This window comes from Amphiura filiformis, unplaced genomic scaffold (genome assembly GCF_039555335.1).
Source record: "Amphiura filiformis unplaced genomic scaffold, Afil_fr2py scaffold_83, whole genome shotgun sequence".
Classification (NCBI taxonomy): domain Eukaryota; kingdom Metazoa; phylum Echinodermata; class Ophiuroidea; order Amphilepidida; family Amphiuridae; genus Amphiura; species Amphiura filiformis.
The window spans coordinates 218,970-246,639 of record NW_027305547.1 but is presented as its reverse complement, the minus strand read 5'-3'; the positions used below and the strand labels follow the sequence as shown (position 1 = coordinate 246,639).

Here is a 27,670-nt window from a genome sequence, read left to right as displayed (position 1 = left end):
TTCTGGCCCACAGATAGCTGTTGCACTCACACCTGCTAGTACAATCATCCGACTTTTGAATATCGCTATAAATGTATACCATATTATGCAGCAGCGAGTCAAGCTTGGTCCTTACATATTAATAATAATAATATATATATATATATTAGGTGGGTGCAGCCATTAGTAGGTAGACATTGGACTATTCCAGTTGAAATCCATACACTCCCTATGGAAGACATGACCTTAATCTCCTACACAGGGGGTATTGATTTCAAATAGTCACCCATTCATGTAAACCCATTTGAAATTCACTCCCGAAAGGTAATGTCTTCCATAGGGGGTGTATGGATTTCAACTGGATTAGCTCATTATCGCTCTTTAAAATTCCCGCCACATACCTTTTGTTTCATGCTTACCAATGTGCACTGGGTTGTGTGTGAATAAGAGGGTGCCTGGTAGTCTCACATAACTACACACCATTTAGCTCTGTAGTACGTATGAGTGTTAGTAGGCCTACAATTAATTGACTTTCTACTAGTTTAAATACCACTCACAATTTGGCACACTTGTTATTTTTTTCTCATTATTATAATTAAAATCTTTTACTTTTGGCTCATTATTGCTAAAGTAAGCAAAAATTCTTTTTAAGCCACTTACTAGGAATTAGGTGGTCTGTGAGACTACAATTTTCCCCAGAATTCACACACTGCCGATGGGCGTATATGCCATTTGTTGGCCAATGACATGTAGATATTTCATAACCTGATTCAATCAGCCAATCAGGAGATGAAATACTTCATGACTGGATATAATTAGCCAATCAGGAGATGAAGATACTTCATGACTGGATACAATTAGCCAATCAGGAGATGAAGATACTTCATGACTGGATACAATCAGCCAATCAGGAGATGAAGATACTTCATGACTGGATACAATTAGCCAATCAGGAGATGCAGATACTTCATGACCCAATTCAATCAACCAATCAGGAGATGAAGATACTTCATGACTGGATACAATTAGCCAATCAGGAGATGAAGATACTTCATGACTGGATACAATTAGCCAATCAGGAGATGAAGATACTTCATGACCCGATTCAATCAGCCAATCAGGAGATGAAGATATTACATGACTGGATACAATTAGCCAATCAGGAGATGAAGATACTTCATGACCCGATTCTATTAACCAATCAGGAGGTGAAGACATTACATGACCTAATTCAATCACCCAATCAGAACCTCACTTCTGTATTTGCGCCCTGGCATGCAACATCATGAAAACATGAATAGGTGTGACGGAAATCTTCAGTGTCTGCCAGACATTATCACCTGCCGCTGTGCCAACTGTGAGATTTCTTGGGATAGGATCGGTGACGGTCATAATGGTCCTGGAATGGAAACCACACAAGATTTGAATTGTCAGATGTAAATATGGCAAGGGAAAAACTGAAAAATAAAATGCTATACATGTGTGAAGCAAGGAGATAGACCCAAAGAGAATGGCAAATCTCCCATATTGGGCTATTCCTGTTGAAATCCATACACCCTATGGAAGATACAGGTAATCCCATTTGAAATTCACACTCCTTGTGTTGGAGATTATTAAGGTTATGTCTTCCATACGGGGTGTCTGGATTTCAACTGGAATTCTGTCGGTCGCCACGCTATATAAATCTCTTTTATTATTATTATTATGTCACAGATTAGAATTCTGGCTCCTGATTGGCCAGATATGGCTGTTCCAAGTTACTCCCTAGAGTGAAAGATTACCTTTAGAGTGAATGACCAAGTCATCAAAATTTCTTGTTGCAACTTTATTGTTTGGAGTTGTTTCTTTGATAAATATCATCAACAATAAAGTCCTACAAATGTACTTGAAGAAAATTCAAAAATATTTTCAAATTGGAAAATTCAGGATCACTCCATAGACACCCCAAGAAAAGTTTCACTCCAGTTATGGTGAGTGAGCATGTCAAATTCAACAACCCTGACCGACAGAACAGCACATTGGTTTGTAAATTGGAGACCAAAATATTGTACCTCTGGCATTTATTGGCAAAGCTCGATATCAAAAGATAATTTACATCTTCAAACTTGAGTGTACAAAGGTTTGAGATGCAGCACTGTCAGTATAATATCGATTTTATGTAATGATAGTACTCACCTGATAGAAATGTCCTTTATTTCTTCTATTCTGTTCTGATTGGAACGGATTGTGATAACCACTGCTATGTTTATTGCTGTCAGAATCATGTCGATGCTTCACTTTCTTAACCTAAAGACACAAGACATAATACATTAGAGTAAGTATATGGAAAGGAAGAGCAATGGTAAAACTACAGGCCACTGCTTCAAATACGTTAGACATGTTTCTCCCAATTTATATATAGCACACATTTGAATTGTTTTGAGCAAGTGTGCCAACTAAACAGTTTTTGTTTAATAACACAAGAACCGCAACACTTGGTAGTGTTGTTAAAGCAATCTTTGAAATCCTTGACGGATTCCCTCATAAATGTACATTACTATTTTGTAAGAATTTATATTCTTTTCTAAGAATATGGCAAAAACCTGCCAAAAGGGTCGTTAATTTAGCATCATCTGACCAGGGTTCCCGCACCTTGAAGCCTTTAAAATTTAAGGACTTTTCAAGGACTTTCAAAGTCCAAAAGCATGATTTTCAAGGACTTACCACAACACAAAAATCTGTGTATTAACGAAAGCGATAGCTCTTCTCCACTCCCCAAATGTTGTCAAAATTATACTTAAGGTAAAATTCCAATTTTCAAGGACTTTCAAGGACCTTGTGCAAATTTCCAGGAATTTCAAGGTCTTGAAAAGGTGTTTTCAAATTCAAGGACCTTAGCGTTATCTCCTAGATTTCAGCTGTTAATGCCTAGATATGAAAAACAAACAAAAAAACATTGCACCTACCTTGCCCCTGTCAAATTCCTCGTCATAAAGATCTCGTTTTCTCTCAATTCTTGTATCTCTGTCAACTTCTTCATCGATAGCACTTCGACCTCCCTCCCACGATGTGACTGAAATAACACAAGCAAAATGAGATAAGCAATGACTTTATACACATCTCCCATTAGCCTTTTCGAAGTATGGCACACACAAAAGGAGGACAGTCATCGATCTGGGTAAAACCCTGCAATTCAAAAGACTTTACCCACTTCATGCAGCACCATCCTATTGTGTCCACCATACCTCGAAAAAGGCTAATGACATGGCAGCTCTAAGTGGGCACCAATCATCATAGTCATGATAGTTCTCATGTAGTCTTACAAGTCATGTCGGATTCTTTCCACCATTATCTATCCACAGCCATGACATGACCTTAATCTCCTGAACAGGGAGTGTGATTTTCAAATGAGGTATACCTGAATGGACAACTCCATTTGAAATCTACATCCCCAGTGTGGGAGATTAAGGTCATGTCTTCCATTAGGTGTTTGTATGAATTTCAACTAGAATAGCCAGTTTAGAGATACCACACTATAGCTGTTTTTGACACATCTACAGCTGCGTTTGACATGTCCTGGAACTTGAACAATAACCTTCTGAAGATTGCTTTGTTACCGAGTGGTCCAATTGCCAATCAGATTTCTGAAAAAAATCATTACCTACCAAGCCACATAAAGCATGAATCTATACAATTCTGTCTGTTATTCCAAAAACCTGTTTCTGATGCATAGGTACCAATAGAGCACACAGAAGACATCTACCGTATTGTCTGTATTATAAACGAGCTGGGAGCGAGCAAATTTTTCAAAAGGGGGTGTTTATTAGGAGCAATTTTTTGGTGAAAAAGCTTGAAAATTGAGGCAAAAATCGCTCTTCAGTTTGTTTCCATTCCACGTAATAACATACTATCGTGGCAAATTACATCTGTAAGTGCATTTTAAGCAAGAATATGATTTACTTAGTGAAAGTCTACCATAACTTGGCAATGAACTGAAGTTGGAAGAAGATTTGTTCATGCAATTTAGCAACTGTAATGGCCATTTTACTCACAATATAGCAAGGAAACTTTGCATTTTGGTTACCCCTCATTGGAAAAATTATGGGGGCATTTATTAGAGGAAGAGCATTTATGAAAGGGGGAGCATTTATAATTGGGATAGAGTTCATTACAGACAACAGGGTATTCAACAGCATTTGCAAATTTCTCACTTTGAGAGCCCCGATTGAATCAATTTAAATATCCATCCACTGCTTCTTTGCAACATTTCTTTACATTTCGTTTGGTGCAAATTTTGGTCAGAAACTTAATTAGCAACTTGTTAAAAATTTCAAATTGGACTTACTTGCAGGTCCATATGCTCTCATGGAAGACTGGTTGAGTTCCTCAACCACATTGAATGATGATGTGCGTTTGCCATCCCATGATGAACTGAGTCTATTGGTGGCGCTGTCATCATGCGATGATCGCTTGTAGCCATCCTTGATATGATGATCCCAATGTTGGACAGGTGCTAAAATAGGAATGAGTCAATATAAGCTGTCAAATTCATGCTGTAATTGATTAACAGTCCACTAAGTTCCTTATTGGGCTATTCCAGTTGCAATCACCACTACCCCTGTGCAGTGGCAGCGCCACAGGGGGAAAATGCCCCTCCCAGTCAGAACTATTTCCCCCAGTAATCTTGCCCCCCCAAAAAAAAATTCACTTGGCCCCCTCAATGCCCCCCTCCCACCTCCCTGCACCCCCAATGCCCCCTCCCACCCCCCCTAAAAAATTCCTGGCGCCGTCATGCCCATATGGAAGATTTTGGAAATATCTTCCATAGAGGGAGTATGTTCTTCAAATTTAATTGGTCAGTTAATCATTTTGAAACCCATACTCCCTCTGTATTATGGCTTTACCTATATCTTCCACAACTGCAGTGGGTATTTCAAAGTGAAGTTACCCAACTGTCTATTCTATTTGAAACTCATACTACCTCTGTAGACTAGCTGAATCTTCCACGAGGGTAGTGTGGATTTTAAATGGAATAGCCTGATAACCATTGGTTAATGTCTTTTGTGAAAGGCCCATTGTGCTCCCATTCACAAAGGACATACAGACTTACTATTGGCTTGAACAGGTGCGTGTGAAACAAAGAACACCAATGCAGCAGCTGGAACGTCTTAAAACTATCAATCTACAACTTAATGCTCATTTTGTGGTAGCAAATCACATATATTCTATGTACTCAACCAGACAAGAAATCTTACACTTCCCATTTTATAATGCATTTCTTCCATTTCAAGTTTCTGTTCTAATTTGCTACCTAGTGCAACATGGGTCGATAGTGACGAAATATACCTCAGCAAACAGAGCACCTCTAGATCTTACAATTTTATTACTCGACTATCAACCCATGTTTAGCCAGTCTATTCTCAACATGAAAACAAAGGGAAAAGTAATATGAGTGTCATTTGCTGTAATGAGGTGATGCATCATGTTGCAAAGGATTCTGGGAAGGGCAAGATATATCAAGACCACAGTTTTTGTCAGAGAAGAACGGCAGTTTTTTACATTTTGTGAGCATGCAGAGCGTAAACACAGAAGTGGGGTTCTGATTGGCTGATTCAATGGTCTGACAATCATAACAGACCGATAATATGATTGGCCGATTACGTGTCAAAACGTTTGTTGGCACAGTTCGGCGCTCTTGAAGGAAACACAAAGCTCTGTGTAGGTCGCTCATTAACAGGGCGCTAGCGTCAATCTGAGCCAAGGACTGCCATTTTCTATGAAACACAGTGTAGTATGACTTACCATCATGTCGTTGTTTGCCATCTGATTTCCTCCTTTCATCCCGGTATCCTTTACTGCTGCTTCCATCCTCCCATGGATCACCATTCAACGATTTACGCTTCTTATTTGGGCTTCCTAGCCTGGAGAAATCATCTCCTTTGTCTCGTCTATAATCATCTCTGTAATTATCCCAGTCCTTATCAGTGTAATCATCCCGGGAATAATCATCACGATCTCTATGCTTACGTTTTCGTTTCTTGTCCTTTATACGTTTAGCATACGAGTGGTCTTCGTCATCACTAGTTCTATTCACAGAAAATTTGGAATAATATCTATCGGATTCATCACTACTATGTCTATGTCTATCGCCACTATGAGTTCTATATTTTGTATTTTCACTATCGCCACTCCTATGAGTTTTATGTCCTCTATCGTAATCTGGTGATCGCATACGATTATGATCGTAACTCGGAGATGTGACACGTCGGTCGTAATCGGGGGATCTAATGCGATGCCTGTCATCAGATCGATGTCTGTTTTTATATTCGTGTCCTTGACTACTAGATTTATGACCGGTACGTCTGTCATGATCTGGCGAATGGAAACGGTCGCTTCCACCTTTATGTCTGTGTTTGAGATCAGGTGATTTTAACCGATGCTCCGACTCCATTTTCAGTCTTTGATTGGGAGACGTGAGTCTATGGTCTTGTGACCTATGTTTAATCTCATCTGGTAATTTAGGGCCATATTTTTCATGATCATCTTTTTTAGGCTGTTGATTCTTGATTGAATCTGGTAGCACTGGTCCATATTCTTGACTTTCATGTGTGTCACTAGTTCTGTCATCCTCATCAATATCCTTTGAATCATGATCATGCGATCGTTTCTTCTTCTTTTTCTTTTTATGCTTCTTTGGTTTTCTACTAAGTTCCTCATCATCCTCACCATCGTCACCTTCCTCCATATCAGAGTTATTATTCTTACTCTTAATACTATAATACCCACTATCCCTTCTCCTACATCCGGGGATTTGGCTTTTTCTGATTCAGTTCTCACTTGTTTTTCCTCACACTTAACGGTTTCCACCTGTTCCGCCTCTGCGTCTTGTTTCTGCTTCTTATGTTTCTTCTTCTTCTTATGAACCCCTTCCATCTCTTTGCTTTCCTCATTATTCACATCTTGCGACAATAAATCTGCTTTTGATTTCTGAACGTCAATACTTTCCATCTCGTTCTCTTTTTTGTGGAATGCATCGCTCAAATTCCGAGGTATATTTGAATCCTTCAGAGGCTTCACTTCCTTCACATTGAACCCAAAAAGATTTCCATTTGTAGTTTGATGCAAGATGTGTTTATTATGCAACCAGTCGGAGGTCCTCACGTTGCACCCTTCCAAGTCTTCTGCTTCCTTTATCGGCTTTCTCTCCGGATCCCACTTTCCATTATGTGGTTTATTTACTTCTCCCGGATCGCTAAAAGATCTCATCAGTTCTAGCTTGCTGGGAGTAATACTCCAACCATAAACAGCTGCTTCCTCTTTTACTTTCTTTGGCGTTGAGGGTGCTTCTCTCTTTTCCATAACCGTCCAGTCGCTAGTAGAATTTGTTGACATGTTGCTATGGTTACTATGTATGCTACTATCAGATGCAGGTGAGGGTGACACTTGTGATTCGGCATCCGAGATCCTCCAGTGTCCGGTCGCTTTCAATCGCTGTGCGTTACCGTTGGTGGTTATTGTGAGTTTCAACGGGGAATCTGGCTTGCGAAGAACTGTCAAATCAGTTCCATTAGCTAAAGAACGTTTCTTAGATGCACTGCTAATGTCTCCATGGCTTACAGTGTGTGAGGGTGGTTTCATATCACCCTGGCTCGGTGAAATCATCTCTTTTCTCTCATTATCAGAGTTCACCTTTGCACTCCCGTTTTGTGCTACTTGAGGCTTTTTCTCGTTATCACTACTACCATCTTTGGGCAAGCTGGACAACTGTTCCGCAACAGCGTCGTAATTCTCTGAATCGCTGGAATCTTCCCCTGAATAAGGAACCAGTCCTGTGAAACCAGGTTTGGAAGATGTGGCAGGGACCTTTGCTTTTGGTTTGACCAGTCCCTGAAGATTTGTCTTGGAAGGAGTTGAGGTTACAACAGGTGGTTTAGTAACAGGTGTTGAAACAACAGGTGGTTTGACAACAGGTGCTGGTACAACAGGTGCTTTAGTACCTGATGATGACACACTCTGTTCTGTATTCTTAACACTTTGAACTGCTGTACTGGCAGGTTTCACTAATTTACTGCCACTATTCTGCACCATGCCAGGTCGTTTCAGAGTGAAAGTCAATTTAGTTCTCTGATCCGCAATGGTGCGGCAGCAGGTAGATTGGTATGCTTGGCAGGTGTGATGTCAATTTTCCTTGTTGGTTGGTCACTGGTCAACTTTGGTTTGACTGGACCAATGAAGCTAGGTTGCCGTGGGACAACGGTACCAATGGGTCCATTGTAAGGGTTAGCTGGTTTGGTACTGGTGGATGGATGTTGCTTTATGGCCGACTTGGAGTCTTGTCCCATCTGTGAAGAACAACAAAATTACATGATAGGACTTATAAACAATGAGATTAGACACTTGTGTGTCGCTCATAGAGGGCACTCATGGAGGTCAAAATAGAGTATTGTGAAAGTGGACATTTTTGTGCAAAACTATTTTTTCACACTTTATCAATTTTGAAATGATTCATTTGTTTTTAAAATTTGCAATTCTGAGCTTCCTTACATTGACCTATACACAAAAGTAAGATACATTAAGGAACAGTGCATTGATTTTTTTAACAATATTTTTGATGCACCATGTTGCACAATGCAGCAACTTACTGCAACTGACTTGCGCGGTTCTCAACGCAAAAAGTGTTGGCCGCAATGCCTCCACCTTGACACCCATCATTTTAACTGGTGCAATTTCAAAATGACCTTCACCTTATTTGTCTCACTAAGGTGGCCGTTCCCATCAATATTCAGAAACCTGCAGCAGACTATAGCGATTGACCCCAGATGACCCCAAAATGACCTTGACAGGGTGGTCGTCCCCACAAAATTTCATGAACCTGCGACAATCTATGGCAATTTGACCCCGGATAAGTCGGATAACCCCAAAATGACTGACATTTTTTGTCTCCCTTGGGTGGTCGTTCCCACCAAATTTCACCAACTTGCAACAATCTATGGCGATTTGACCTTAGATAACCCCTGAATGACCCCAATATGACCTTGACATTTTTATCTCGCTACAGTGGTTGTTCCCACCAAATGTCATGAACCTGCAACAATATATGGCGATTTGACCCCAGATGACCTCACAACGACTTTGCGATTACGCATATTTTGCACTGAAAATCTAATCCAATAAAGTTGGTTGAATTTGAATGGGACATGTGTTAGGAATTTACTTCTACACTTTGCCACATCGGGAGTTGAAGGCGATGTTGTTTTTATGTGGTTGTGCCAAAGTCATGCAGACAAACCGCCTAAGTACTTTTCTGTATACGTTCTTTCAATTGGATACTGATGGGAAAAAGTATATAATATGATCAGCTCATATTGGCGAGAATTATTCATTTTTTCATGCATCAATATATTAAAGTCCCAACTTTTGACCACGGAATTCCACAAAAGTGTGCGTCAGTCACGCAATACACAATTCACGTAGGTGTTGCAACCGGCTGTGTGTACACCATTCGATATCAATCCACGATGTTATGAGTCCCGCCTGTTAACATGATTAAGAGCTGACCATGGTAGTTTTCTTGTACTTACCATGGAGCCATTAATGCTTGGCTTGGGTTCTCTCTGTACATAGAAGAGTAAATATGCATTCTGAATGAGACACTTACCATGGAGCCATTAATGCTTGGCTTGGGTTCTCTCTGTACATAGAAGAGTAAGTATGCATTCTGATTGAGTACCCTATTGAGTCCAACCTGATTGATGTATGCATCATTCATGCAGTACCAACTCTGATTGGGTGCTTTCACATAGCAGTAATAATGACCAGAGTTGCATGAAGCGCCCTCATGCTTCAACACGGCGTACAGCTGGTAGTTGACACTGGAACCCTGAAGAGAATCAGAGAAAATACACATATATTTTCTATACTGCAATAAATTATTAGAAAAAAGCAATTCAAAATGACATAGTCTTCCAGAAATAGGAACAAAGTTAATTGCCAATACAAAAAATAAAATTCAGATTTAGATTTTGAGCAGATTTTGTTTTAAGATGAATGGGTAGAGGAGAATAATTAGAGAGTAGAAATGAGAGGGGAGGGGAGAGGAGGAAAGCAGAGGTGGGAAAGAGAGAGAGGGGGGAGGAATCAGAGGAGGAAAGAGGAGACAGAAAGGAAAAGGAGAGCAGGGTATGGGGAGAGGGAACGGGTGTAGGGAAGAAAGAGGGAAAGGGGAGAGAAGAGGGGAGGAAAGAACACGAAGGGGAAAGGCGATGGAAAGGGTAGAGGGGAAGAGGAGAGAAACTGGATGGAGAGGGTAAAGAAATGAGAGGAGGGGAGTGAAAAGATGAGAGGGAGGGAAGAAGAGAGGAGAGGAATGCGAGGAGGGCAGAGGGGAAGGGAAGAGGGAAAGGGAAGATCCTTACCTTGTGTTCAATCATATAGAGGGAAGAGGGGAAGGGAGGGAAGAGGGAAAAGGGAAGGGGAGAGGGGGAGGGGAGAGGGGAAGGGAAGGGAAGAGGAATGGAAGAGGAGAGGACGGGAATATCCTTACCTTGTGTTCACTCATATAGGGACGTAGGTTGAGATGCTCTGAATAAGCTACATCTTTGTGGATTTTACCCATGCTGAATCTATTGAAGTCAAATCTAGAGGAAAAAAATTACACAGACATAATTATTGGATTGATAAATCTATATTTAAATTTAGGTGACAGGAAAATACATATGTGACCCAATCTGATCCACTCATGCCAAAGTCGGAAATGTTGAAAATTGAATTACTGCCGTTACTAACTTGCTTTACTGATGTTGAATCCCCAGACCTGATGAATACTTGGTTGTTATGAACCTTTCATATATGTCCATTTTCTTAGTTAAATATTGTCCTAAAGTATTAAACTAACACCAATGCTATTTGGCACTTCACAATCTGAAAACGGTTTACTTGGAATGAATCAATTTGAAAAGATCTAGAGTTTGATATTTTGTGGCAAAATACCCTTAGCATAAGTGCAGTTTGCACCCTGCCTAAAGTATTTTAAGTCTTAATACCTGTTTGATCAAATATCACAGCATATATAATTCTTTCCCATGATGCATTGGTCAAATGAGGGGGTTTATAGACCCTCATTCGTCAACCTCCTGGATTGATGACTGAGAAAACTAATACTTGGAAAAAAGTGACAAATTTTGAAACAGGATTCATGTGGCATAGAGCATGCACAGTTGTTTCCAAATTGATGTTTTGACCGAGTTTGTTGTTTTTACAACTTCAGAGCGCGATCTTGTCACAACGGCGCGGTACAGTGACGCGTTACACGAGCGCCGCTAGTCAGTCGGAATTAGTCTGGGGGTTTATAGAGGCATGATGGGAAATCACAATTATCTCCTGTGATTATATCTGTGCTTACCTTTTGAGGCATAGAGTCAGGATTTTGGGCGCTCTGTGGATAGTGAATCTCTTCTGTGCTTGAACTTTACGATTGCACCTGTAATGAAGACAATATAATTAGAAAAACACACTCTATACCGAGACAAAGACAATACAATTTGAAAAAAAATAATTCTATACTGGTTTTTTTTCATGATTGCTGTTTAAAAAACACCCTATATTGTAAAAAAAAAATACAACAAATTGATGATGACTTCTGTTTAATAACATACATTATTCTAAATAGAGGTCAATTTGACGATTATTATTTTTCTCGAGACAGCAGCGTCCATGTGTGATCAAAAGAGGTGCATCTGCATTGAGTGTTATACAGATACAATGCCTTTGAAGGCATGCGCATCACTCGCTACCCCCTACTGTCTCGAGGAAGTCAAATGGACTACAATAGTGGCAGCAGAAAACCTAAAAGCACCTTGATCATGTTGACAATGCCCTACAGTTTGTCCACTTATGAAGTACGGTATGCACATTTTTCGTAAGCATATCGTGTGTCGGGTATTAAGACGCTCATGCATTTGTGCGCGCCGAGCAATGTGTTGATTCCTTTTGACATTACAGTGCGCAGAAAGGACTTTACTTCATACTTCAAAGTGGACAACCTGTATATAAATGCCTCCTTTTAAAAACATTTTGTACTAAAGAAGTTCAACACAAACACATCAGTAATTATTTGATACCAGACTTACTTTTTACACTGGTACATATTCTCTCCATCTAGTGTCTCTGGTCTAATAAGTCTCTCAAATGCCTTGTGAACTGAAGGAGCATGCTATAAGAATGACAACATAAAAGCAATCAATGAACAAAGATGCAATAGATGTGTTAGACTGGCCCCCAGTCTCGGTTCGGTTCCATCTCTGGATAATGTAACAATAAATAATTACGTAATGCCCTATGAAAAAAATGCCAACTCCCCCCCTTATTTTCTTCAATGCCAAAACCCATTCCTCTTCATCCACAAATCGACGCCACTCATTACACCCACCACAGTCAACCATGCAGCAATATAGAAATATACTCGTCTTATAAGTGAACGCGAAAGCCCATTGAGCGCTGATTCCGAGACTGGTCCAATCTGTTAGAGATCTCACTTCCAAATATTCGTTCAACGAAGCACGGTGATTCCGATGTCAATTACGAAAGCCCGCCCCAGTTTCAATTCAAATATGGTAGCACAAAGCTATGCAGCGGGATGTGGACGAAGATCGGATGGGACACTTGTCAACAACTGAGAGGTATTGAGCTCATGTGGCACGCGTCTGAAAGACCCATGGGACGCGCGCAATAATAAAAGGCATCCACTCGACTCGGACTTAGGCCTATTGTCCATATTGCGTACATTATCGCTGCGGTTTGCAAATGTTTGCACATTATTTAGCTAGGAAGCCTTTTCAAATATCCTCGCTGCCAAGCTGCGTTGATTGGTCGGATACAATATCGTTGTATAGTCGCTTACACAAACGTTAATGTAGTGAAAACATGGACGTGGTATATAGAAAGATTGCGTGACTCCAAATCCGTAAAAGTGAACTTCCAGCAGTTTGTGGGAGCTGGAAGTCAAATTGCCTACAGACTGGGAGGGTCCGTGTATTGGGTTGATTTTTAATGCTATGTAATCTACATTACCAGTCGTTCTCCACGGACCCGAGGGAGGGTCTATAGATGTGTTGGTAAATTCCCTGAAAATGGTGGGCAAAATTTCTGCCCCCCCTGAGTGGGAATTGTTGTTGTAAACAGGGACAAATGCATGTTTTAAGCACATGGAAGTTGAGAATTTATAAATGCTGAAATGGCCTAAAATTAGGTTAATTTTGGTGTAAGATGTGTATCGCATTCACAAATGTTGATCTATTCCGTCCTGGTATTTTAAGCAAGGATAACTTTTCCTCTCTCCCCTGGTCTGTACAACATTGGACAGCTTTATTCAAAATACTTGGAAAACACTATTATTGATTTACTCTACTAGTCGCCTCCCTTCTATTAGAGGCCTATTCAGTGATTTGCTCATCCGGACGATCGTAAAAATCATCAAAATTCAGATTTTGGTACATTTGTCATTGTCATAGATGAGCTAACATAGCCTGCTAGTGGTTCAGCCAGAAGCCATATATTAAAGACAAAATAATGAATTTAAATGAAACTATAATTTATATACTTGGACTTACTTTGATATCCAATCCAATGTCAAGAAATGGATCATATGTGTCTGATTTGCCTTGACATACAGAACATGTCACTAGAAAAGGAAAAGATATACAGTAGGTTACTACATAATTAGCTCTATCACACAAACACATATGGAATACTGAACGCCAAAATAACTTATTTTTTGTTGTTGAACATTACAACTCCAAAATATAAAGTGCATCAAATTTTCAAACCAAAATAGCAAAAACAAGCCCCATTACGGCCTGTTCATGGGATGACTTCCCATATGGAATAATATAGAATCGGACTTTGTATAATATGAATCTTTATGTTTGCAGTAAAGAATGATCCCTTTGGTCACCCACTTATAAGATATCTTACACTTCCCATAATGCATTGTTTCCATTGTCTGTACTGATTTGTTATCTATGTGCAACATGGGTTGATAGTGATGAATCAGGGTTCGGTTTTTGCCGGCAAAAACCTGTTTTTGCCAGAAAAGTGGCAAAAACTGGCAAAACCTGTTTTTGCCAGTTTTTGCCTGGTTTAAACCGGCAAAACTGGCAAAAACTCATATATGTAGTTAGTGAAATATTATAAAGTTACACAGAAAGCTCATAAACAATAACACACAACTTTTGATCAATCATTCAACATATTTTTTGCCTCGTCAAGACCTTAAAATGAAAAAGTTTTGAATTTCATAATTTTTTATGCCACAATTCAGTTAAATCCACTTTGAGCAATGAAAATCCATGCCTTTAATTTCTTAATATGTTACTTATAATTACCAAATCTGACCTTGTTACACTCAGGAAATTATTTTTGTAACTTAGTAATTTGTTTTGAGATGAAAAAAAGTGAACTATTCATCACATTTTTAGTTTTTGCCAAGTGGTTAAAACCGCGGTTAAAACCACGGTTTTTTACACCTGCGGCAAAAACCTGCAAACCCTGGATGAAATTACTCAATGAACAGAGCAGATCCAGATCCAGATCTCGCAAAATATGTTTATTTCTCGACTATCACCCATGTTTAACCAGTCTGTTCTCAAAATTAAATCAAAGGGAACCTGTACAAATGGGAGTATCATCTGACGAAATGAGGTGACATATCATATTGCAAAGGATTCTGGGAAGGGTAATAAATCTTCTCTACCCCTTACCTCTACTGCGATAATATCCTCCAAATATCTGATATACTATGGTGGTTTCCTTGCTGAGTCTATCAAGCCTGCAAATGAAATCAAATACAATTGTTATCTTCTGGAAAATTTAGTGAACAAAAACACACTGCGCAAAAATGCAGGCATGTTCAAGGTGAGATGGGCATCATTATAGTCAAATGCAGCAAACCTTTGACGAGCGCGACTACCGTGATGTTGCAAATTCGGCGCTAACAACGCGTACAGCGCACAGTTCATTCATAAATTTCCACTCAGCAACAACATATCGCCTTAGCAGCCAATCAGAGACAAGTGCGTGCAACGCAGTAAATATGCGATGTATCCTTACAATACGCGCTCGTCAAAGGTTTACTGCATTTTAGTATAGCCTCAGGATAGGGTTGTTGTCTTCGGTTTCCCTCTTAATGCTCTGCATGCTAGCCATACAGGGTCAGAAATTTGTAACCAAGTGCGAGAATCCGTTTGGATTCTCCCAGTAGAATTTTGCAAGAATCCATGGATTCTCACCATATAACTTTGTATGATAAACTGAAATATTTACAAGAATCCATGTAGATTCTTGCAATTTTGTTGACGAGAATCTTTGCGAGAATGGATTCTCGCCGAATTTCTGACCCTGCCATAGGCTTCAACATAGAAATATATTTTCTCAAAATATCAAGAACGATCTCAAGAACCACTGAACCAATACTAGGCTTGTTTGTACTCATTTTAATGCATACATTTAGTTAACCGTTGCCTCCAAGCTGGGTCCAACTTTTACACCTTTTACACAAAATTTAAGGGCTAAGCATTTACGTATGTATGCCTTCTATGGCACTTTATGTTTGATCTGACGGTGGCTAGTTTGTGGTTATGTAGAGCTCCCTAACACTACTGTCCTGGTGGTGTTTACTTTGGCAGTAGCCTATATACATGTGTTGCCTGCCCTCTCCTGGAGTAAGGGAGGCATTTGGGATACGGTAACTTGTAAGTGAGTGCCCACTCCTGGTGGAAGAAAGGCACCTGGGTCAGGGACACTTATGAGAAAGAGCTGTTAATCATTCTATTAAATAATTTATGTCACTATAGTGATTTAATTCTTCAATTGAAAGGTCTCCATACAGTTCAATCATAAACTGGGGACCATCTTTTGAGAAGAGAGTTTGCTTTCATGCAGACTTACTTGTCTAATCCTGTGACACATGATTTCTGCATTGCTTCAATTAGATACCGTAAGAATTCATGAGCATCTTCTTGTCTACCCTGGTGCATATGCTTGGCAATGTCTGTCGAAGAGGAAAAAAATATATAGTTGTTAATAGTAAGCAAAAGAAGTCCCAGTAGTTTGTTCATGTCGTATATGAAGCAATAAAACTGTTCAGGCTAGACTTTTTGATTGACAAATCCCAAAACTACTCACAGATTTTAGACTTTCGCCATCTTGGCTGATGGCTTCTTCAGAATGACCACTGGAGATCCACTTTTCCCGTGGGATTGACCGCTATTTCCGGTGATTTTCGCATCTCTCGGCTGCTTAGTTCTTATAAGTGGATCGTATATGAGACTGTATACGTATAACCTGATTTAATCTACAATCCTACAAATGCATCATTTCATGAATAAAAACGTATTAAAAGATCAACAGTCATAAAGCCCAGTTGTACTCGGCGTAAACCATCAACAAAACTGTGTACGCTTAGTATGCTACATGTATGCGACAGGTACATTCCATGATGGCCACGATTGACTTGAAATGACTATAAACTATGGTTAAGTTGTTAACTTACGTTTGAGTTTGTTGAGTATAACCATAGGTCGTATTGCTGGTTGATTGTGTTGATATGCACGCTGTATATGAGTCTGCAGTGCACACATCATACAGAAACCAAACTCTTTACCTGTATCAAATAATACAAAACATACTAAAGTTAATTAGCGCATTTAAACTGGATGATCCACAGGTTATGACAAGGCTTAAAAAGGATCAAGTCCCATTTGTAGACCAAATAGATTCCAGACAATGGTTGACTGTTTTTATTGGTTTGCTTCATTGCCTTTTTTAAAATTTTGCTGTTGTTAATTCCGGAAATGAGAATATCCAAAATGTCAGGATTTTGACAAATCTGGACACTTGGCAAGTATGCCTGCGTTCAGAGAAACTACATAAATAGCAATGGTAGAAGCGTAATGCATTTAAACAAAAAATTAAAACTTGTCATTTGCAGTTGATACCCGCGAGGAGAGTTAAATGCAGAGATGCCAATGGGTTATGAAAAAAAAATCTGAAATTTGCGAACGTAGGGAGCGAAGCGACCAAAGTCTCGCCCCCACGGGCAAAAGCCCCGGTGGGGGAGCCAGAGGGTTTCTACACATTTTACACTGCAGGAGACACCATTTCTGAGGGTAAAATTACATTCAAATGGATTAAAAAATAAGGTTATTTTGAGAAAACAAGCCTAGATAGCAGTATTGAAGACTATCTATTATACATGTAATATTCTTCAAGGCTTGTTTTCTCAAAATTATACCATAAAATATGCAAATTAGGTACCTAAGCCCAGGCAATTTTAGCAGAATTAGCACCCCAAAAGGCCATTTTTAACATAAAAACCAGTTTTAGACTTTTTTGAAAAAAATGCTTCCTTCATCCCAAAAAAGTGGTTTTAAATGTTCAGTTTCCTATACTTTTGTACACGAGAGACCATTTTCCAAAGTATTTTTTGGCCTAATAACATGGCCTACATGGCTGAAATGGATATATATAATGCGTAATATAAAAACGATGATTCATCAAATTTTTGCCCCCCCCCCTATTTTTTTTGTTAAATTTTCAAAAAATATTTTTGGCCAAAAAAGCAAGTTATATGCCCTAAATTACTTGTTATTTAATGTTGGAAACCATAGAAATACTGCTACTTCAAAAAAAAAAAAAATTGCCAATTTTATTTTACAAAGTTGGATAAAGTTATACATTTTAATTACTTTTACTTCTACTGAACAGCTAGCAATGTATATTAATTCAATGTGTTCCTGACTGTTCAATAGAAGCAAAAGTAATCAAAATGTACAACTTTATCCAACTTTGTAAAATAAAATTGGCAATTTTTTTTTTTTGAAATAGCAGTATTTCTATGGTTTCCAACCTTGAATAACAAGCAATTTAGTGTCTATAACTTGCAGTCAGGAACACATTGAATTAATATACATTGCTAGCTGTTCAGTAGAAGTAAAAGTAATTAAAATGTATAACTTTATCCAACTTTGTAAAATAAAATTGGCAATTTTTTTTTTTTTAGAAAATCTGATTTTTTTTGGAAAAATACAAAAAAAATCGGAATTCCGATTTAAATCGGAAGATTGGCATCTCTGTAAATGTAAGCAGGGAAAAGATGGGGCAAATGTACAAAAAACAAGGATAGGTTTTAGTTTGGAAAATCAACTTATTCTAATCCAATCAGAAAATACACAAGCAAAGACAACAAACAAATACGCTACTCAAAAATAGTATTGTTACACTTTAAAAATTCGACATGATTTAAAAACCAAAAGAGTATCGAGCAAATAATAAAATAATTTCATCACTGTCGGCTAATTTTGAAACCCCATTTGTTGAAAGAAGAAATGCTTGTAAGTTTTCTCAAAGAAATCACGGAGTAACAAATGAAGTGTCAAAATTTGCAGTATAAAATGCTGCATTCAGTGAGTTTATTGATTTGCTCAATACCCTTTTAGGTTTTTAAAATCATTGTGACTTCTTCAAGTGAGCAGCGTAGATTAAGTCTAATTCTTACATTCATCTTTGTGGTGATGACTGAGTAAGTAATTCACTAGTGGAGGTGTGTACGTCAGGCACTGAAGTACCGAATTCAGGAAGCAAGTGTTGCCCATGTTGATGAGTCCTGCTCCGATACGATGACATTTATGCCAACTGAGAGATACCACGTCTGGTGAACACAAGACCCGCTTAGGAGCTGGGATACCATCTGATGATTTGCCACTCATGCCTGCATTGGTCATGGTGTCTGAAAAAGTAACAAGAAGTAATGTTGAACAGATGGTTTATATAACTACACTAGGCTCCAAAGAAGAACACTCTCTTGCCCATGGTGAGCGTACCATAGCGCTCATTATTAGATCAGAGCAAGACGATATACTGTCCTTCTGTAAATGCTAGTGTAGCATTTGTAATAATTAGAAACTTCAACACTACTAATGCCCAAAATGAAGATAATCTTAGTCTGAAGCAGACCTACAGGATGGCTACACACTTGTTAATTTTGTCCCAGTATATGTGACACAATCAAGGGAAATGAGTCAAATACTATCATTACCGGTTGCTGAAAACATCTAAACAAAAGAAATTGAGCACCTTTTTTCCAATAACTCAAAATCAATATGAGACTCATTCACCTTGATCATGTCACATTTTGAGCCATGGAAGCAACTTTCCTTATACTCCCTGAAGGTCTGTTTGCTGCACTGAATCTTTTTGAATCATATTGTCACAAGGAACACCACATAATAATGTAATTCACTTTTATAAAAGGGTTCATTGTACTACCATACTTGAAATTGCCAACACTTGATCTCTCCCTATGAGGTTAAGGGGGTACTACACCCCTGCCCAATTTTATGCCTATTTTTGCATTTTTCTCAAAAATTATAGCGCATTGTTGACAAGTAAGATATGTATATTATAGGGGCAAGGACTACAACTACTGCACTGAAAATTTTATTTCAGCACAGACAACAGTTGTGGAGTTACAGTCAAAAATGAGGGAAAACCAATATTTGATCAATAAATCAATAACTACTTGTCTTGAGTCACTGAAATTCCAGTGTAGTAACTGGATTCCTTGCCCCTATAATATACATAACTTTTGTTACCAGTGTTTTATCAGTTTTTGAGAAAAATGCAAAAATAGTCACAAATTTATCAAGGGGTGTAGTACCACCTTAATTATCTGTGGGGTTGAGCTTTCAATATGGTACATCAATCATCTTCAGAGGTACAAAGCAATTAAAAGAATAAGATGTTGGTACTACCGGTACTTACTATGCTTACTAGACTTTGCCGTTTCCTCTGTACTTGAAGCGGAGGTTGGCTTCCCTGGATTCAAGGGAACATACTTCACTCTAAGATTCTGTAACTGAAATGACACATCTCTTTCAGCAGGTTGGAAATCAATCTTCTTCAGAAGCACCTGCTTAGACGAGGATACAAGATGTTGGTCAAGATCTAAGCCTCTAGGAGGATCCCCGTCACTACCACTCTTGCTGTGTGAGGGCGCAGTGGTCTTCAGCAAATCTCGCCGCAAAGTTTGGTCAATTGTCATCTTAATTGTACCTGAAAAATATGAGGGAATGGAATATTAAAAAGCCTGTTAATTCCACTTAGAACTACATGGTGTGTATTCTTGCATATTATACAAAACCAAGGCCCTGCAAATACATACACCATACACTTAATCAGGGGTAGCGCTAGAACAAAACACTCCAGTGTCTACTGCCCTGTTGTCTGCTGTGTTGCTGCGGCAACAGAAAAAAGTAGCCTACTCCTCAACCTCAGATCGTGCATGTTACAAAATGTATGTAGAAATAGCGCTAGATTGAAAAAACTGGGGTCTGCAGGGACCCCTGAACTTTGCAGAAAATTTAAAAACAGGGGTCCGAACTCTATTTTGGTGGGTCCGGGACCCCAAAAAGCAACCTAGTGCTTAATTACTCCACTATCCTCATCATGAGTTTTTTTGAAGGAAAAAAAGAGTTTTTGCATGTTTTAATATAAAAATAAAATAAAATGATTACCGGTACTTAAAACTTTGAGGGCCTTTAATCAGATTCAAAATTTTTCTGTTTTATGGAGAACAGAATTAGGTTTTGATTCCGGGCCCTGAAAGGCTTGGTCGGTGCTCATGATCGGAATACAAAGCCTGCTTATTTAAAATGCATGTACATGCCATGTATGTCCCTCTTTAACAGACACTTTGCATCGATCAATACAGTGCCGTTCTTTTCTGAAAGCCAGTAGACTGAGCTACACCTATTTGCAAAGACCTTTCGCTGTTTCGCACTGCTCAATTCGGCACAGTTTACAGCATGAACTTGATGTCGGGTTCTGATTGGATAATTAAATCATGTCATCATCATCATCACATCACTTACACTAAAGAGGTATGATGGGAATAACTTGAGCATCGGCTTTACTTGAGAAGGCTAGCCATAAATATGTTCACTGATCTGTGATTGGCTTCACATTTGCGGCTAGAGTTGATTGCTATTGAAATCTAGTAGAAATCAATGAAGCACAACACCGTGTAATGAAGCATGACACCGTGTAAAGCAATGCGGTTAACCGAGCAGTTAACGATGCGCTGTCGGCCGGGAGAAAACGATCATCAAGGGTTTGAGCCTTGGGCTTGCCTTAGTGATAATTCTCTTCCTCTCCCCAAATGTTCCTAAAGTCTCAGAAATCTTATGTGTTCAATTACCGTACTTTAGTCTAATAAAATTGTAGAATCTCTTCTCACCCCCATACACTGCTTAGCATGTGCAGATATAGGTAGTGTATGTGCGACGTCCTGTGGTTCGGAAGTCACATTGTTGGTTCCGTGTGCGTTAAATGTCAGAGTTAATCGAAAAGAGAAGGAGGACCATCCCGGCATCCCCGGTTATGATGCAAATTGCATCAATCCTAGGTTCCAGGGTCGACTGTAGGTAAACTGGATAGTCAGGTGCGACAATACTCAATATTGAGGGACGCATATTTATAATATAGGAAGAAGAATGGAAGTTCGGAAACTTGTAAACACAGCCAATCATGACAGGCGATCACATAAAAAAAAGTTAAAATTGCACTTTAACTTAATTTACGTTCAAAATAGGCAATCCATGGCCATGAACCTTTGCTCTAAAGATACTCATTAAGGTTATTAATTATTTTAAACTGTTGCGATTTGGTCATTCACAGCATCTTGCGAATGGTAATGAGCTTTGGCAAAAACTGCATTGCTCATTTCATAGCGAACGTGTAAAAGAATTCAAATATCACAGATATATTTGGTAGGTCCTGCGGTTCTTGAATTATGTTGTAAAGAGGGCTGAAACAACAACTTTTTGTAAAACGTACATAACTCATTAACAACAATAAATTAAGCAAGTTTTCAAGGTATAGGATTTGTAGAATGAAGTTTTGCAAAGCATCAAGGTGTTATTTTTCAATAATATATGGATCTAGATAATGAAAATTGATTTTTTAGTTGCTTCGACCAACAATACCTCGTCTACCCTTAAATATAAATAATCTAATTCTAAATTTGAATAACAGAATATTTAACAAGCATTGTTGCTCGAGAAGTCTAGCCAAGAATTTGCTCAACGATAGCTTTACATTCTAGGCTAGCTAGAGACCATTGCATTTAAACACAGCCGATCGCGACAGGCGATTGCATCAAAAATGTTGCTATTATTACTCTTCAGCAAAATTATAGACTGTCCAAAATAGGCAAATCTTGCTCAAAAGATACAGTTGACTCATCAAAATAACTTTCATCCAACATTGTCATTATTCCATTTTTAACTAACGCTAGGGGAGATTGGGGTTAGTTGAAACATTTTTCACAAAATCGTCTTTTTAACGCAAACCGATTACTTTCAAGAAACACTAACCATATCAGTATAAACTAGGCACCGGAGTTTTAGCGATTTAAAAGCGGCAAAATCGCTGGCCACTTTTTTCAAAATCTTGAAAATGCGCCAAAAATAGGTCAAAAAGCGCTAAAATCGTGATCCCATGTTATCAATGCAAAACACGAGAAAAACATCGGTAAAACCATGGCCTGTCAATCAATTACGAGCGACTTCGGTTCATTTCCAGTTTCTGGAAAAATAAAAAATAAAGATGGCGACCATCACAAATCGTCGATCGAAATGTCGAAAGCAAGGGCAAATTTCCCCACATTATGCTTGGTTTAATGATCGTTATTTGTATTTTGATGTACATAAGGGAGCGATCGTTATTTATGGCAGGGGGAATGGGTAAATTTCGGGGAACACAAAATTTTTTGTGATCTTGAGGGGGGGAACCTGAAATTTTTAGTTGAACCAGGAGGGATTGTTAAATTTTAAATGGAGAAAATTGGGAAAACAAGGGGAACGCGAAAATTTTGAGCGGCGGAGGGGGAACATAAAATTTTTTGTCGATATTTTTGCCAAAACACCCATTCCCCCCCCTGCCGTAAATAACGATCGGTCCCTAAGTGAAGTTAGAACCAATATTGCGTGAATTTTCTTGTAAATGCTGCCGATTTGGGGCATAAAATCGTAAGTTTTAACTTTAAGCTTATCGATGGGTCAAAATCGTGAACATTCTCGATGGAACCCAAAATGCGCTTTGGACACCCAAATGCGCGAAATATGCGCTTTTGCTTGAACCGCATAAAACTCCGATTGCCTAGTATAAGCGTATACATACATGCTACAAATACAGCCTTAAACTTTATTGGACCTGCTTATGATTATTCATATAATCCAATTTGAAAATTTGAAAAAAAAGTGTTTCAACTAACCCCACCCCTGGGGTAAGTTGAAACATAGGGTGGGGTTAGTTGAAACATGGCTTGTAAAAATTTCAAAATAATTATTAAATATTGTGTTGTTAGGGTTATACTTCCCTTGAAGGCACCCTTTAACATACAATCAGTGTGAAAAAATGAATAAATAAATATGTGGGAGTGCGGGTCAATACTTTGGACACAAGGTGATGTGGACCAAAATATGAGAAGCTTAAAATATTATAAAATGTACTTTCTGTGTGCACTTTTTGCTTGTATTATTGCTTTTTAACCATATTAAAGCAATATTGAAGAAATGGTAAACATGTTACAAATTTTTAAAAAGTCAGATTTTTAACCATATTTTTCTATGCGATTTTCATGTTTCAACTAACCCCGATGCCTATTTTTACATTTCAAAGTTGATTTCACAAAATAAGAAATACAATAAAACTTTTATTTAACATTATTCTGGGACTTACTACTATAGCCAAAATATTAAATTCTTGATCATGAGAGCCAACTTGGTACGCACAGTTATTTGCCCGGCGTACTACGCAAATAACTTGGCGCTTACAGGCGCAAACACAGCTTTTGAGAATTGGCCAATCACACGCAGTCGTTGCTAGGCAAGGTCAAGGTTCGGTCATGCAGGTCAGCGCGATCGTGTTATTCTATGAAAATGCGCTGACGCTGAAGGTACATCCTCTCATGATCGAGAAATTGTTATTTTGGCTATAGTACTAGTGCTTATGATACTCAAAAAATAATAATCCCCTGAATCTTCAAACAACATGGAGATAACGCATCTTTTCTGAGGGGTATAAAAATTAGTCAAAAAACAGATATTCCTTTCCCAAGCCAACACTGGTGGGGCATCAGTGCTGTTGCTAATTTGGTGGATGACCCTTACTAATACCTATTACTAGGTGCCAGTATTTTACCAAATTAATTTTTTGTGTCAGAAAAAAATGCAGTGTTTCAACTTACCCCGTGTTCCAACTAACCCCAATCTCCCCTAAGGCTAATGAAGGTCAATGTTATGTTTAGCGTCACCCGCCTGCGTTTGGATTTTCTGGCCGCGTTTGTGATGCCAAAATCCCAAAACAGTTCATTATTTTGTATTTTGTACACAATTAGTTTTCAGTGGGGACACAAGCACAAATGCCAATGATAAATCAACCTATTCCAACATAAAAAGAACTAAAAACAAGATTCTGTTATCAAATTGAACTATAATTGGCCATTACCCCAAGGAGGGCTGGTTTGGGACCAATAATGTGGACAGTCATTTAACAATTTATGGCCTTTTAAGTGGTAAGAAAGCTGGTATAAATACCTGGATGGTGAAAAATATTTTTAATACAAATTTGTTGCTTCATATGCCTTCAAAAAAGGCATACTGTTGATTAGAGTTGTTTTAATAGAATATTGGAGGGTATATAGTGCGACAAGTGTTGATGAAGTGGCTGCTATTTTGTAATTAATGAAACGTTGCAAAATAATGAATAATGAATAATGAAAAAGTTGCCTCATTGTGGTTTGAAAAAAATGTTACGCTAAACATAACATTGACTTTCATTAGCCTAACACTAACAGAATAAATAACCTCTGCTCCGTTGCAAAAAATTGTACGTGCTGTCCGTCCGATAAACGATAGCAAATCACTCTAGCATCGAATGGGTATAAAATATCATGTGCAAATTCGAAGCTAGAGTTCTCGAAAGCTTTGAAAATAGTGCAACACAGTCACAGACACAGCTCAGTCAGAGACTGATTCAGAGATTTACTGAAAATCGTACCTATCGTCGGGTTCTCAGCAGTTCTGAAAATTGTAACTTCACGCCTGTGGAGTTTCAACAACTACAACAACGCAATCGGTCGGCAAGTGTGAAAGGTCCGGTCATGGCAAACAAACAAACAAAATAGAGCAGTTGCACTTGCAACATGTGCAATTGCACCATTTGCCAGATTGGTATGTTTTTTTTAAATCACATGATCATATACCTGCCCAGACTGCCAGTTTACTGCAAATCTGGGACAAACTTTAAGTGATTCACAAATCAATTATGGATTACATACCAATTAACATTCGGTTTGTTTTTTGAATGTTAAATACAAGTCATATGAAGCACCTCTTTCTTGTTGGTATTGGTCTACACACATTGCACAGCTCGTCGCCTGTACAACAACACAGAAAGTGTGCAGAATTTGTTTCATCGCCACAGACGCTCCAACAAAAGGGGAAGAAAATCATTCGCGAAAATCATGTATTCATTCATGTTTATCACAAATGAATACCTTTAATGATTCTTAAAAGACTATAGAATACAAAGAGACTAATTAAACTTACCAATTGGTGGAATTTATATTGTTTTTACGTCAACATATTCAACTACATGTGTTCAACGCAAATCAAACCAGTCTCGATTTTCGAGGAAGCCATGTCACATCCGGGCACTTGGGGGTGAAAATGTGTAGGAACTTTTATTTTTAAAGAATTAAAATGTGTCAAAAATAAATAAAAACTAAAAAAACGTAATTAAAAAATATAGGTAACTTGTTTAAAAATATGTATATAATTTTAAAAATTATTTTAAGTTGTTAAAAATGTGCAAAATGTAACTTAATATTAAAAATGGTGAAAGAGGCTATAATTGATTGGACCCACAATTCAACTCGGCTAACAAAATGGCTGCGCCCATAGGTAAAACTTTTACAGGTTGTGCACAACTTGGAATGCGTGTTTTGCGGGTAAATGGAAGTCGTACACCACGAAATTTCTTAACATGTTTCGCAACGAAATATTGTATCAATCAAATGGGTTTGTGTCCGTATTCAGTGAAAAAAGACTTTAATTTTGCGCCTTTACTTTGCCTGACTGGTGCCCAGCATAAGAAATATCGATTGTTGAATCAACCAAGCAGAAATCTGTCGGCTGCTACGTCTGTTACTAATGAGGAAGTGAGGAAAGAGATTGATGCTATTACAGACAAGTTTATGGAAGCTAAGGAATATTTAGATGATGCTGTAAGTATAATCAATTATTGCAAATCATGATAATAATGCTAGCCCAAAAGGCCAAGCCTATACCAGACAGGGTCTAATTCTGCATAAAACCGGGCAAAGTTATTTCTATAGATCTGCTGCGCATTCAAATTGCATTGTATTGCAGGCCCGTAGCCAGGGGGGGTTCGAGGGGTTCGATCGAACCCCCTAAAATTTTGACACAAAAAAAGAGAACATGGGAAATGTGGTTGAAATGGCCATTTTAGCACAAAAATTGTTATTTTTCTCGTGCTTCACGCGAATTTTCCTATTACTTTTAGGCTCAGATTAGCGGGACGATTTGAAAAATTCCCCCGACGCCCAGTTTATGTAGGCCTATGACTTAATTTAATGCTATAAATACAGCAGAGTCATTGTTTGCCTCTTTGTCTCATCTAGATTTGAAGATTTAAAAAAAAAATTTGGTGTGCAAAAAAACGATAACCGAGAAAGCTTAGTTCAGAGATGTTCAGAGTTAAGGGAGTGATATAACGTAGGAAAATAAGATAATTGATATTATTTGTGATGAAATAACGCACCTGATTAGCAATTTTTTCTTGTTTTAATCGAGCTAATTTTGCTATAATAATTAATATATCCATTATATTCCTGATAATAATGTAAAAATAATGCACCAAATGCCTTCAATTGGGACCTCATTTTTAAAAATTCTTCCAATTCTGACACCCCCTGCGCCTGATTTGCAACTTTTTCTTGTTTTAACCGCGCTAATTTGCGTCTTTGCTGTAATATATTGAACCAATATGTTGATAATAATGTACATGTAAAAATGGTGCACCATGCCTTCAGTTGGGACTACATTTTTTCAGCTCAGACACCCCGTATGCCTGATTTGCAACTTTTTCTTGTTTTAACCGTGCTAATTTGCCTCTTTGCAATAATAAATTGAAACCATATATTTCTGATAATAATGTAAAAATTGTGCACCAAATGCCTTCAATTGGGACTTCATTTGTCAAAATTCTCCCATTTCTGAAGGGGAACATCCCCCTCAGACACCCCCCCCCCCTGCGCCGCGATTCCGCGGCGCGATGCCCGCTACGCGGCCATTAGTCATCAGTTATACTTAACAGAAATCTGCAAAAACGAACCCCCTAACTCGGAGGGCTGGCTACGGGCCTGTATTGCATCGTAATTTCATTTGTGTCTATGCTAATTATGTTTACACAACATGAACTCACATGTTTTCAAGCAAATTCGCCGATAATAGGTGATCAAAAGCGATCGGAATGTTACAAAAGTACAGATCGCATTCAGCTTACTTCATATGAGATGATCTTTGGAAAAATACGGCATAATTTGTCTTGGTGTTTGCGGAATGCCATGCAGTAA

General features: G+C 38.4%; 1 protein-coding gene across 1 annotated transcript; it reads right to left on the bottom strand.

Moving 5' to 3' along the window:
* Positions 1–25,742, bottom strand: LOC140144810 (uncharacterized). The gene is given in 18 exon segments (XM_072166615.1): positions 1–1,378; positions 2,155–2,265; positions 2,925–3,031; positions 4,304–4,471; positions 5,761–6,650; positions 6,653–8,093; positions 8,096–8,300; positions 9,617–9,838; positions 10,502–10,595; positions 11,360–11,437; positions 12,087–12,169; positions 13,566–13,636; positions 14,715–14,782; positions 15,901–16,003; positions 16,505–16,615; positions 18,509–18,739; positions 19,774–20,064; positions 25,623–25,742. Coding segments are annotated over 17 exon segments (4,326 nt in total). The 5' UTR covers positions 20,054–20,064; positions 25,623–25,742; the 3' UTR covers positions 1–1,315.
* Between the last annotated feature and the right edge of the window lie 1,928 nt (positions 25,743–27,670).